Source organism: Lactuca sativa, chromosome 3 (genome assembly GCF_002870075.4).
Source record: "Lactuca sativa cultivar Salinas chromosome 3, Lsat_Salinas_v11, whole genome shotgun sequence".
Lineage (NCBI taxonomy): Eukaryota > Viridiplantae > Streptophyta > Magnoliopsida > Asterales > Asteraceae > Lactuca > Lactuca sativa.
Window position 1 is genome coordinate 238,504,182 of NC_056625.2, and position 14,457 is coordinate 238,518,638.

The 14,457-nt window shown below is 32.2% G+C and overlaps 2 protein-coding genes across 2 annotated transcripts; both read left to right on the forward strand.

Moving 5' to 3' along the window:
• The first annotated feature begins 859 nt into the window (after window positions 1-859).
• On the forward strand, window positions 860-5,683 carry LOC111883228 (dihydropyrimidinase). Its single transcript, XM_023879570.3, has 13 exons — window positions 860-1,057; window positions 1,444-1,602; window positions 1,903-1,954; window positions 2,224-2,490; window positions 3,134-3,345; window positions 3,435-3,555; window positions 4,021-4,108; window positions 4,199-4,277; window positions 4,499-4,586; window positions 4,751-4,791; window positions 4,897-4,949; window positions 5,043-5,199; window positions 5,308-5,683. Exons 1-13 carry the CDS (start codon window positions 989-991, stop codon window positions 5,497-5,499), a joined length of 1,578 nt encoding a protein of 525 aa, XP_023735338.1. The 5' UTR covers window positions 860-988; the 3' UTR covers window positions 5,500-5,683.
• A 1,689-nt stretch (window positions 5,684-7,372) lies between these two features.
• LOC111883236 (uncharacterized) lies at window positions 7,373-9,374 on the forward strand. Its single transcript, XM_023879577.3, has 5 exons — window positions 7,373-7,609; window positions 8,448-8,584; window positions 8,665-8,735; window positions 8,813-8,899; window positions 8,992-9,374. The coding sequence occupies exons 2-5, from the start codon at window positions 8,464-8,466 to the stop codon at window positions 9,256-9,258; spliced, it is 546 nt and encodes a 181-aa protein (XP_023735345.1). The 5' UTR covers window positions 7,373-7,609; window positions 8,448-8,463; the 3' UTR covers window positions 9,259-9,374.
• Window positions 9,375-14,457: the final 5,083 nt, after the last annotated feature.

A 14,457-nucleotide genomic window follows, 5' to 3' on the forward strand; every position in this document is an offset into this window, starting at 1 on the left:
GAATGTACGGACGTTCTTGTCTCGGACCAAATCTCCAGAATGAATACCCCGACTCCAAAATGCTATATTCCGAAGAAAGTTGTCATTTTACAATAATAATAATAATAATAATTTGGTTATTATTATTAAAATACCCATTTATATGAGTTAGAATACTCAATTTTCCTACTTACAGCCACTTGATTTGTTATGTTTATTATATTTCATTAAATAATATATATGGTCATATAAAGTTTATTGAGTAAAAAATGACAATAACTCTTTATTAATTTCTTGTTTTAATTAACATTGAATAAAAGGAAAAATAAAAAAGATAAACTAAATTAAAAATGGTAGGAATGTTATTTTATATGGGCACCCTTCATAAAGAAAAATTAAGGGGGTGTTTGGGATTGTTATTGAAAAATGTTTATTTGCTTATTGGCTTCTTGAAAAGCTAATAAGTCAAAAAAAATGTTTGACAAACTCAAAAACACTTTTGAGAATAGCTTTTTCATAAGCTTCAATAAGCATTTTTTAATAAGCATGTAAAACGTGGCTTTTTGAAACTGCTTATGGGTTTTCAACCAATATAACTTCAAAAAACATTTTTTAAGCCAAACACTTTTTAACTTATTGACTTATTCACTATAAAAGCTTATCCAAACACTTTTTAAAAAACTTCTTTTACCACCACTATAAACAAATAAACATTTTTATCTACAAGCACTTTTCTAGTTAAAAAAGCAATCCCAAACAACCCTAAGACTTTTGGTAACAAGATGGAGGGACCATTTATATAGTGTTGTTAGAAAAAATTTCAAGGGCGGCGATTGCTCAATGACATATAGTGCAGTGACCATATTTGTAATTCACTTATTTGTTCAAACACATAGAGTAGTAGACCTTCTCTCTATCTCGTATGCATTCACCATACAGCTGTTAGATTTATAGAATCTTCGTTTAATTTTCAAAAACCTGTTCGCAGATTCAACCCCTCGGTTCGAAAATGGCGCATTTGCGATCGCTGATCCTTCTCCTTTCAATTTCACTCTGGTCTTTGCCTGCACTGAGCCAGGTGCCGTTTATTTGATTGTTTCTGCAGTCAACGATTCGTTTTTTCAATATCTATTTTGGTTTCATTTCTATTTATGCTTTGAAGTTTTTCTTATACTGCTACTACGTTCTAATTACTAGTTCCAACAGATCATTTATGAACTCCATTTTAGCACTCCTACACTCATAACCATATCAATTACTTCAATTTGGTTGGTGTTTGATCAAATTAAATAGTAGTATCAATGGTTGATTTGGGTCATGAAGAGGAGGAGTAAGCATTTCGACAAAGAAAGGGATGCCGAGATGGAAAGGGAGAGAATTTAGGAAAATTATTGGTAGAATATATAATTCTCTAAAAAAGGATTCTTACTTTGACTAATTCCATTCCTGTATCTTAAATTACAGTTTTGTGAGTCTGTAAATGGATATTGCGATTCAGAGAACATGTTAGCATCATCAAAGATACTGATAAAGGGTGGCACAGTTGTAAATGCTGATCATCAGGAGGTTGCTGATGTTTATGTGGAGGATGGAATTATTGTTGCTGTTAGACCTAATATTAAGGTACTTCTTTCTGGATTCTCAAACTATGTTTCCTGGGCTATTAAATGTAAATATCATAACAACATTACTGAATTTACAACTATTCAATGAACACTAGGTAAATTGGTTGTTCCTATCAATATCTTCAGAACTGTTGAATAAGAGAATTTTCATGCTCTTTGACATTAAGACCAACACAAATCAACCCATTTTGAAATTATGAGCCAATCATGTTAGTTTATATTGGCTTTGTTTATAGTATTTTGTTGCTTTTAGTTTTATTTTTTTTAATAAATTTCAAGATGAGTTCTATATCTACAGGTTCCTGATGGTGTCAGAGTTCTTGATGCTACAGGAAGGCTTGTTATGCCAGGTAAAGTTTGAATTTCAAAAAATGAGTTTTTTTTTTGGTTATGATTATCATGCCATTCTTTGAACATTTTAAAGCATGTGATTGGTCTAAAGCTTAAAGTTCATGTTTCTAACCTTTCCTCAAATAGTGTAATACTTTATTTCTTTCTTTTTTCTCATTAATTGCTGTCCAGATAAATTTTCGTTTAGGAATTATTTGAAAAAATTCATATGAAACTACATTGCTATTTCTTGTATTTAACCCTTCAAAAAAAATCATGGTTACTGCAGGAGGAATTGATCCTCACACACACTTGGCCATGGAGTTCATGGGCACAGAGACAATTGACAATTTTTTCAGTGGTCAAGCAGCTGCTTTAGCTGGTGGGACCACAATGCATATTGACTTTGTTATCCCTGTTAATGGAAGCTTATCCAAAGGCTATGAAGCCTATGTTGAAAAAGCAAAGTTATCTTGCATGGATTATGGTTTTCACATGGCCATAACAAAATGGGATGATATTGTTCCTAAAGAAATGGAAACTATGGTTGAGAAAGGTCTGTTCATTTCTAAAATTACTAAATCCATTTTTTTTCTTCTACCCATTAATTGTTTCATGGATAATTGATGTTTAAGAAATCACTGGCAAATTTGTGAAATGTCAAAACTAAATTAGGAAAGAGAAAGACTCATTACACTGACTTTCTCTATTGAGTTGTTCTTTCTGCATTAAGTAGAAAAAGAAACACTCTTATGTAGCTTACCATATTAAGTTCATTAAGTCAAAAAGAAACACACACACACACACACACATAAACATAGATAATTTCATAAGAGAATTTCACATTCGCCATTAATTATAATTTCCAGTTTATTACAGTTCTTATAATTTAAGATAGGATTATCTATTAACACTTATATATAGGGTTTTGGTATGTTTTTATTTAAGGATGATGAATAAAAAGTATTTAGTTTTGAACTCTTTGGGAGGTTGCCTGTTTCTCGAATTACAGGTTTCTACACATCCAAGTAGAAGGGTAAAATGGTCATTTACTTAGATTGAAACAGGTCATTTGGTATAAAAAAGAAATAGTATTTGTGTATACAACACTTATTCCAGACAAACATCATCTAGCTATTCAACACTTAATGGAAAAAAAGAAGAAACATTACCTAAGCTATTTATTTTATGACTTACAGGTATAAACTCTTTTAAGTTTTTCATGGCTTATAAGGGTTCCCTTATGATCAGTGATGAGCTTTTGTTAGAGGGTCTTAAAAAGTGTAAGTCTCTTGGAGCATTAGCTATGGTTCATGCTGAAAATGGAGATGCTGTTTTTGAAGGACAAAAAAGAATGATTCAACTCGGTATAACTGGTCCTGAAGGGCATGCTTTATCAAGGCCTCCAGTGGTAATTATGTCATTTCATCTTTTAATCAGTTTGTGTCATTTAATTTTTTATTACTTGATTGAGATATTGTTTGAAACAAATGATTTCAGCTTGAAGCAGAAGCTACAGCTCGAGCAATTCGATTGGCTGCTTTTGTGAATGCACCATTGTATGTTGTTCATGTTATGAGCTCTGATGCCATGGAAGAAATAGCAAGAGCTCAAAAATCAGGTTTGTAAGTTTCTATATAAATTTAACATGTTTAATTAACCTTGCTATGAAATCGAGAAAAGACATCATGATAAATTACATGAATCAAAAGTCCCTAAACTAATGTTTGTCATTCAGACATAGGGTTAAATAGAAGAAATAACAATTTAGTTTCATTGAGTTATTTATTATAACAAAGCAATTTTCTGTGCTATAATAACAAAACTTATTAAAAATACAATGTTATAAATTATAATTGCATAGTTTTCAAAGGTACAATGTTTTAATAAGAAAAACATTGAAAGTAAAGTATAATGCTGTAATGTAAAGATTAACCAAGATAATGCTAACAATGATAATGATAATAATAATAATTAGTAAAAGTTATAATCATCATAAGAATAATTTTGATAATAATATTATTAATAACAGAAATAATGAGGATTATGTTTATATTATAATTTTAAAATTTGTTTTGAAGTATAGGGCAAAATGTTATTGGAGAGCCTGTGGTTTCTGGGCTAGTGCTTGATGATTCTGTTCTATGGAATCCTGATTTTATAACAGCAGCAAAGTAAGTGACTTTTTCTTTTTTTACAATTTCAAAATTATCATTTTTTTTATTCATTTGGTTTTTTTTAATTAATTGAATTTTTTTTTTCAGGTTTGTCATGAGTCCTCCAATAAGAGCAGCAGGACATGGGAAAGCACTTCAAGCAGCATTATCAACTGGAATTCTAAAGGTTTTATTTTAATACGATAAATGGATATTACAATCTATTTGTTTTTTTTTTCACAAAATACCATTAAAATAAATGGTATTTTGTTAACACAAAGTTCCAATTTCTTACCTTTTGCTGCTACTTTTAAAAAAAATGATGTTTTTTTTTTTTTTTTTTTTTTAAATCAATTTAGCAACTGAAGTATATATTATTTGTTACACATATGCTCTCTACTTTTGCAGCTTGTAGGAACAGATCACTGCACTTTCAATTCCAAACAAAAGTCTCTTGGGATTGACGATTTCCGCAAAATACCAAATGGTGTCAATGGTAAATACCGATTCTACCCCTGGTTATACAATTTCTCATATAACTTAAAGATGAAATTTATTCACGCCTGGACAAATTTTCTTAGGCTTATTTCACTTATGAGAAGTGAAGGGCATTTAAGTCTTGTTGCCTAATTGTACTTGTGTACATTTGCATTTTCATAGGTATTGAGGAAAGGATGCATCTTGTTTGGGACACAATGGTGGTATGAAGATATCATTTTTTTTTTTAATCTATAAAAAGTGTAAAATCTTTGAAAGTTTAATAATATTAAATTTCTAATCAACATATTTGTATTTTGCACTTGAAGGAATCTGGCCAAATATCTGCAACTGATTATGTCCGTGTAACAAGTACAGAATGGTAAAATTGTTTTTTAGTGTAGAAGATCTGTTTTTTATTGTGTTTGGACATAAAATTTGACTTTTTTTTTTTTTTTTTTTTTTTTTTTTTTAGTGCGAAATTATTTAATATTTATCCTAGAAAAGGGGCTATTCGTGTTGGATCAGATGCAGATATAATCATTTTCAATCCAAATTCAACCTTTCACATCAGCGCCCATTCTCATCATTCTAGATCTGACACAAATGTCTATGAAGGAAGATCCGGAAAGGTAATTCACTAATTCATCAATGCTTTATTTATTTATTTTTCCTTCAATTTATGCAATAAAGTTCTGTTTTTTATCTCTATTTCACTGGATAAGTAAATTTTTGGACAGGGGAAGGTGGAGGTAACAATTTCTGGAGGAAGAATTGTGTGGGAAAATGAAGAACTGAATGTTGTTCCTGGATCTGGCAACTATGTATCAATGCCTCCTTTCAATTATCTTTATCATGGCATCGATAAAGCAGATCAAAATTACTTGGCTTCACTTAAAGCTCCAGTAAATCGCATCAAACAATCTTTATAAATTACAAAACTATATATGCTCTTTGATTATTTAGGTCGAATATACTACTGTTTATTTAAAATATAAATTTGAAATCTTTAAAAACTACACTACACTTTGTAAATATGGATTCTGTAAATAGCTTTATGGATGCTTGTAAGTAGGTGAATAAAAAATATATATAAATAAGGTCTTGTTGTGTGAAGAGTGTGATTTATCTCTTGGCTGTGGGACCGGTTGTTAAGCCAATTAGTGATGAAAAATATTATGTTTGTGGCATTCTTGTGACCGACTTTATATCTATTAAGTTAAAATGCAATTTTTTTTTAATAAATTTCTGAAACCATGTAATGCTTGCATATGCATTATGTTATGTAGTTTGCATTTTTAAATGTTTACAAACTTTAAAATTTCAAGTTTCCATGAGAACATTGTGATTTTACCTTTGAAAGATTCTATTCACAACTATGATTGTTAATGCTTTCTCTAAATCTTTATTTAACATATAAATAATTTTTATTGTTTAAATTTTATCAAAAGTATTACTATAATATATAACTAAATGTTTTCGTTTTTTATTTTTTATCTAAAAATGTTTGAAGTATAAAAATATTATATTATTTACTTTTAATTTTTATATGATATAATTTTTGATATATATGTTTTTTTCATGTTGTTAATTATTTTAGCACTCTGTAGGTGAAAAGAAAGGTTAAAGTGATTATAAACATTTAATTATTTAATTATTAGCTAACTAATATTTGTTAATTTTGTTTTGAAAAGTTTATCTATTTATTAAAGAATATATTCAAAAGTTGATAAAACTACATAATTTTATTGAATAAAATATCAAAAAAAAATTATCGAATTAATAAAAAATTTGTCTTATGTTATTCGGATTTAACTTTTAACCAAACCAATTAAACCGATCAAATTGAATTTTTTTTGTTCTATTTCAATTAATATTTTTAAAATCATCACAATTAATTGATTGTCCGAATTTTATTTTTAATTGAAGACAACAACCATATCAATTTTTGAATATATTCTTTGATAAATAAATAAATTTTTCAAAGAAAAAAAACATATGTTAGCTAATAGTAAAATAGTTAAATGTTTATAATCACTTTAGTCTTTTTTTTCACCTACCGTGTGCTAAAATAATTAATCATACCAAGAAGATTATCACAAACTATATCATATAAAAGTTAAAAGTAGATAAAATGATGTTTTTATACTTCAAACATTTTTAGATAAAAAATAGAAAACGAAAATATTTAATTATAAATATTTTAGAAAAAGTTTAGATAATAAAAAATATTATAAACTTGTAAATAAGTTCGTTGGATTTACTGATATTGTACCAAAACCCTAAGAATGGGCTTGTAGAGTGTTCTACTGACAATCTCTGATTCTCTCTCCAGCATCCGCCAAACGATAGTGCAACATGACGAATAAGATCCTGACTTTGTCAGGTGACACCCACCATCATCAGTGTCACCCCACCATCTCAGGTTTGATTTTGTTCTCATTTTTCCATTTTGTTTTTGTATTGAGATTACTTCAAGACTTTGAGGGTTCGTCTAAGGAATTTTGTGTTTATTGTATAACTATATATGGGTGTATAATCTCGGAGTTCAATTATTGTTTGTCTGTAGTGTTTAGCCTCCTTAATGTTGCAAAAACATCAATGCATATTATTTGTGTGTATTAAATATACCATAACAAAAAAAAGTATTTTCTAACCGAAACTGAAAAACCGAAACCAAAAACAACAAAAACCTTGATTAAGGTTCCGAAATTAAAAACCACTAAAATCCGTTTATGTTACTTTAAAAACAGGCTCATACCGGCCCAATACTATTTATTATTAATATTATAAAAGGTAGAAATTGAAAATAAGACCGGTACTCTCCCAAACCCTATAGGCAGCGTTTCATTTCTTCGCTTCTCTCTCTCAGCCTTCAGCAAAACACTACAGCTACAGCGAACACTAACAGCCGATTTGATTAAGCAATAAACAGTTGATGAACCGCTGAACTGAAGTGAATCGATCTCGCGCTTTGCCTTTTATCTCGACAGGCTCCGCTCCACTTTCCAACATCGTGCAGTTCTTGACTTCCCCCTCTCAGTACGTGTACACACACTTCTTTTTCCCATTTCAGCTTAGAGTTCGATATCTGTGTTTAATTTGATGATTCTGAGTTTTCAATTTCACCAATTTGTGGTGTTAATTGGATGCATATGAGATTAATGCTTTTAGCTTAGAGTTCCAAATCCATCTATTTTCGTTTGCCTTCTGTTTGTTGTTAATATGAAAATGAGTTTAATGTGATGAATTTCAGATTAAAACAGTGCTTAATTTGTCTCTAATCTGCTATCTGAGTTTGTAGTTTGTGGACATTATTTGATGAATCTGAGATTATACTTGAATCAGTTGAATCTGAAATGAGGTTATATTGGAAAATGTGTTTAAACCTAAAACCCGTAAACCCATGGGTTGAACCCAGAAACCGATCAACCGACCCTAGAAACTGAATCTAAAACCCAAAATACCCGGGTTGGGTTACCCGGCTCATGCTCACCCCTATCTAACCATTGAGGAGCTATATTTGCAGCTGCAAAAAGACAATGATACCCTGTATATGCCATGATAAGAATTGAACTGGGATCCCATTATCTTGAAAAGAAATTGCTTGAAATTAGGCAAAACGTCTTTCTTTAACTTAGTTAACCATTTCATATTTGTGTACAGCAATGCCTATAAATTGTTATGATCAAATTTGATAAAACTCAGATCCTTGAAAACCTCAAAAGAAATTGCCTATGATTAGGGAAAATTCCTTTTCTAATTTACTTCATTACTCCATACTCATTTTCATATTGTAGTGCTGCAAGATTTAATACAAGATAACTGTTTACTGTTTGTCTGTATAATGTGTTTAATTTCTGTGACTTTATCATCACAGTTTGAACTCAACAAGAATGGATAAGAGGAAGATGATGAAACGAGAAAACAAAGAGGTAGCAACTTCTACTACATTCATGGATATGAAGTCCCAGAGGATGGAACTAAATTCAATATTGAAAGATATTCAGTATATGGGTAATAATTGAATTTTTTGGTGTGAAGTGGATTCATACAATTGAAAATAATGTAACAAATTTAATTATCCTGTAATTTAGGACCCTCCCATATGACATGGAAAGAAAAGAAGGCTTTAGAAAACAAGAAAGTAGTTTCTCTTGGTGGAAAGGTGAGTTTCATAGTATTTTTATTTTTTTTACAACAATTGATAATTTTCTTGAAAATTTTACAATTGTTGCATTGCAGCCTCCCAAGAAGCAGAGATTGCCTCTAAGTGTAGCTCGTGTACAAATGAAAAAACAAAAAGAAAGGGATCAAAAGATGTTACAAGAGGTTTTTATTTCTCTTACAATTCCCACATGTTTTTTTAAACACAACTTCTATGTCATAACTAAAGTTGGAACTGTTTTTTTATTATTATATAGAATATGATACTTGGACAAGTTGGAGGGAAACGCGGAAATCGAAGCAAACGGGAATCGGAATCACGTAAGCCGGAGGATAGGGTATTGATGTCAACTGCTGGCCGATTCAGGAATGGAATCCTTGATGTTAAAGATTTGTTGAAAACCGGTGCACCGTCTAGGGACCGTGGTTTTTCCGGCAGCCGTGGGTCTGGCGGTCTTGGGTTGGGTGATGGTGGGAAAAAGAAGCATGGAAAGAAAGGTGGTCGCCGGAAAGGCCATCATTAAGTGCTAATATTTGTGTATTTAAGTTTTGATACACATTTAAGAAAAAAAATGTATTTCTTATGGAAATTGTTAAAGGTGAAAAATGAGTAAAAAAAGTGGATCAATTTAATATGGAATGAATTGTTGTAAAAAGGTAAAAATAAGTGGATCAAGTTATATGTTTTGGCAAAAAGTCACACATGGAAAGAGCGGACTAGAAAACATTATTCCAAAAAGGAAGGACAAAGTACAAAGAACATATAATTGATCCAAACCTTCAATGGATTTTATGCATCAAATTGGCAAAATAAAATGTGTCCAAGAAAGTATAATTGTGGATAACGTTTGCATCTTTATTTAAAAGCAAACACTTTATTATTAGCAAAAAGATGCTACACTCATATAGTGCTACTTTTGAAAATAGGCTTATACGATTATAAACACAAGCTAAGTTATTAGATAAATCTGTTGTTGCAGGTTTAAGACTATCTTTGCTAAAGCCGATAAAGACGATATATTTAAGATCTATAGATGAAAATTATGTTGCCAGAAATTTTTATCTTGTACCAAAGCTCAAAAACTAAAACTTTAAAGTACAAGTATTAAAATTGTAAAGTACAAGTATTACAAAAACAAACACTTTTTATTAAAATATTACGGAAGCTTGATTATACAATGACGGTGGTAATGGGTTTTTCAATGATTTTTTACAAATGATACAAATGTCTTTATACAGGCGAAACACAAAGAAATGACATATGGAATATGACAAAGCATAAAGGAATAAATCATAGCATATGTTAGGGATTATTCTCGGACCATTATTTGATTATATTACATGGATCCTACATGATAATTCATACTAATAATTTACATAATAATTCATACTAATGGTCGACATCTTTTGTTTCATATGCGGGCCCTTCGAGCTTCAGGACAAAGTGGAACGGGACGATTCAATTTTAACGCTTGTAGGCAATAATCATCCCATCCCGGGTCCACTATTAAAATTGAATCGTCATCCTTTGCGTCATATTGTAGTAACTCTTTGGATTTGTCATTGTTTGCATCATTTCAGATGTTACGTCCCGGTCGTTGTGCAAGGGCTTCCAGTTCGATGAGGATTCTTCTGGCTTCTTTGTTTTGAATTCTGGCATATTCCCCGTGGTTAGACCAGTGGTTGTCTTTGGTTGACATTTCAAAGTAGATTTGGGTTTTGCATTGTATGATTGCTTGTAGGCATGGCTCTGACTACTTCTTTTGCTGTTAAAACTTTGAGGTCTTGAGCAACCGATCTCCATACGTTAGATTTATCCATTATGATTGGTGTTTGATTTACTCTAATCTAGTAACTTTTGTATAGTGCTCCTGGTTCTTCAGGTGTGAAGATAGTCTTTGTGAAGATTCTTGGAAGTGGTTGGAAATCTTCATGATTTCTTCGCAAGTGATCTTCATATTGTTCTAAAAGGTATAGGGGGATGGGAGAACTTCCTCCACTGAGCAAAGAGTTGCTACTGCTAACTATTTCATTTCTCCTGTGTATGTTTCCCTTTTGGAATATTGTTGGGGCATTTTGTAACCCAAATGACATAACCAGCCATTCATAGAGTCCTCATGGGACTAAGAATGCAGTCCAAGGGATTGATTCTTCCTCTATAGCAACTTGATGGAATCCTGATTTGAGATCAAACTTTGAGAATATTTTTGCACCTCCTACTTCCTTGATAATTGTGTTGATTCGTGATAGGGAATATTGATCCTTGTATATATTATCATTCAAGGACTTATAATTAAAAACCATCCTTTCTTTTCCTTTGATTTCTTTTCTAGTTGCAAGATCAATTGGTGTTCCTGAATTAACGATCATTGCCATAGTTCTGTGCCAGCTCTTACTTGGGCGAATGACACCTATCTTGAGAAGGCTGCCAACATGCTTCTTAAAAGAGTTTTTCATTGTTGGAGTCAGGTGTTTTAATGGTCAATCTTTCATTGTAATATCTAGATCGATGATATCTAGTTTACAAAGTTCACCATTCTTTTTCCAATGCTTTAAGGGTTCTTCTCCAATGTACCCTTGATGTTTCAACCTTTCTATGATAGGTTTAAATTTCTCTAACAATTCCTTGCTTCCTTCTTGGTTGAAATAAATGGATTCATTTATTTCAAGGTGTCACACCCCAACTGTCGATGGAAACATCGGGCGGTGTAACGTCATTTCTCGTATCATAGTTATCAACTTCCTGAAAACACATGTATTTTAAAATACGTCAACATAAAGTTGGTGAGTCCACAGGTTTTGACTCCATATAAAATAATACATTTTCCAAGTTCAAAAGTATAGTTTTGAAAGTATCATTTTGACTCTCCAACATTTAGCATATATATCCTCGGTATAAAAGTTTACTTAACAAATAAGTAGTTTACCTATAAGTCTCATATACTATGAATATAAGTGTTTGTAATTCCATACAAACGAAAGTTGTTACGTATAAATCTTATTTCAATTCTATACGAGTAAAACCGCTACGTATAAATCTATTTCAATTCTATACGAGTATGTATGTTAGGTATAATTATCTACTTAGTATACAAGTAGTATACCTACCAGTTTCTTGTACCTAGAGTATAAGTGTTTGGGAAACTTATACTTAACATTAATACTTGTATAACGACAAAGTATAATGCTTCTAACAATTTGCTACCATTAGTCCGTAACTGTGGCTATGTGACTAGTTTCAAACCTCTGCTTCATGCTACAAGTTTCGCATCTTGAGATAGGTTCCACACGCTTCATCAACGTCAGAACAATAAACAAACAAAAGGACAGTTCGTCACTCGCACACGGTTTTGTTGTAGCTAGCAACCACGAGTGGGGATGTCAACCCGTATCTTATTCATACATGACTTCCTCGCTCACACGGGATTAACGGTTACAGGTCAGAGGATTTTCCCTAAGATTTCCAATCTTAGTTGATGAATACAATTGCTCATGTAGACTTATCGAGTTCCGTTAGTTCTCGTAGTAAAATCATATTCTTGTCTAAAACCCTAAGTTATTAGACTATGCTTTTAACATTACTCCTAATATTTATAATACTTAGGTAGTACAACAGCTATAATTAGAATTAAAACCAAGTTTTATCTTGACATAAAACCAAAAACAACAACATATAGCATACTTGGTTTTATCTTGACATAAAACCAATAATTACAACATACTTATCAATTAACATATAGAACTTCCTGGTATAACTCTAGAACTATATTGCACACAACATATATATAGAATCCTAAGTATAACTCAAGATCTACAAGTATACTACTATAACAATAACATGCTTACTACTTTACGATAGTTGTATACTTTCAGATACGAAATAACTATATCCTAGTTATTATAACTATCTACGTTGATACTAATATACTATCATATAGACATAATAATAACGTATATATAATATTTAGCATGCGTTTTCCCCCGAAATATTAGAAAGTGGGGCCGTGAAACTCACCTTAGTAACGTGATTTTATGTAATCTAAGCAGAAACGGTCAGCGTACGAGGTCGTCGGGGCTCGGGATGCAATAGGGCTTCAGCAAGGGAGAGAGGAGAAAGAAGTTCAGGTGTAAGAATGGCTGGGGTCGATCTTGCTATTTATAGTAAGATTTTTGGCCCTCACGATGTGATAAACTCATTGTTCACGTCGTGAGTTTGGATCTTATCTCTTCGTAGACTTGTCATCCGTCTTCTAGCTTCCGAAGGTGGCAAAATGAGCCCTCACGACGTGAAAAATGCCTTGTTCACGTTGTGAGTTTGGATCTTATCCCGTCGTAGCCTCGTCACACCTTCTAGATCTGAAATATGGCGGTTTGACTCCTCACATCGTGAGTTTTTATGCTCACCTTGTGAGTTTAGTCAAATTAGGATTTTCTGACAGCGACATCTTCGGAAGGCCATAACTTTTGCATACGAACTCCGTTTTTGACGTTCTTTATATGCACGCATAGGTAATTACGAGTATTACAACTCTCTAATAGATTACAATAGCTAATTCTAAGCCTATTTTAAATTCCTATTTTTATAAAGTTTTTATAGTGTTCGCTTTATCATAACTTCTTCACGCGAAGTCAGATTTAGACGTTCTCTATATTTTTGGAATCGTATGGACGTATACTTTGATTTAAGTTATAAAGTATGTATGAAAGTTCATATTTATATTAGAATTATCATGAAATACATAGTGAGTTTACTACATTACTAGTTTAACAAAATCACATTGCATGATTGGTATAATCACATGTGATTGTTATTGACCTACTTTTGACTAGTGTTACATTCTCTCTCCCCCCCTGGTTGATAAAATTTAGTCCCGAAATTTATCTTGTACTAGATTCCACTGCCGGATCCTGGATAGATTCTCTGCTTCCTGTTACGAATGCCCTGTCATGGCCTAACTTCCTTGACTCCTTAACTTTGGACATTCCTTCTTGATATGTCCAATTTCACCACACTCAAAACACGCTCTTCCTCCATTATAGCCACTTCCAGTGTTTGTTCCTTGATTTTCTGTTGTAAGTGCTTTGCTCCTGCAGAAATTGGCGGTGTGTCCCTTTTTCTTGCAGTGAGTGCATATAAAGCAGTTACCTAGATGGTGACGGCTACACTGAGTGCATTTTGGGAGTTTTCCTTCATACCGTCGTGGTTGTGTGGGTATTGCTATTGTGGCTGCATAATTAGTTGCCACATCTTGTCTTTCCTCATATGATTGTATGAGATTCTTCCCATTATATTTGCGCTTGTTCGTTCTAGATTCGAGAGACTCAGCTATAAATCCCACTTGGATTTCTGTGGTGGTTAGCTGATGAGCTATACGTTTTGCACTGTCATATGTTGTAGGCTTCGATGCGATTACCATTCCTTTGATTTGCGATGCTAGACCCCATATATATCGCTCGATCTTCTTGTACTATGGGGTTACAAGTGTCGGGCACATCACCACAAGATCATTGAATCTAGCAGTATAAGCATTTATCTCGGAACCCTTCATTGTTAGGTTCCACAGTTCTTGTTCCAACTTATGTATTTCCTCCCTGGGACAATACTCCTCTACTAGCATCCTCTTCAGCTCTTCCCATTGCATGGAATTGGTGGCATCAATACCTGTTGTATTCACATGGCTGTTCCACAATGTAAGTGTTGCATCAGCGAAGGTACATGCAGC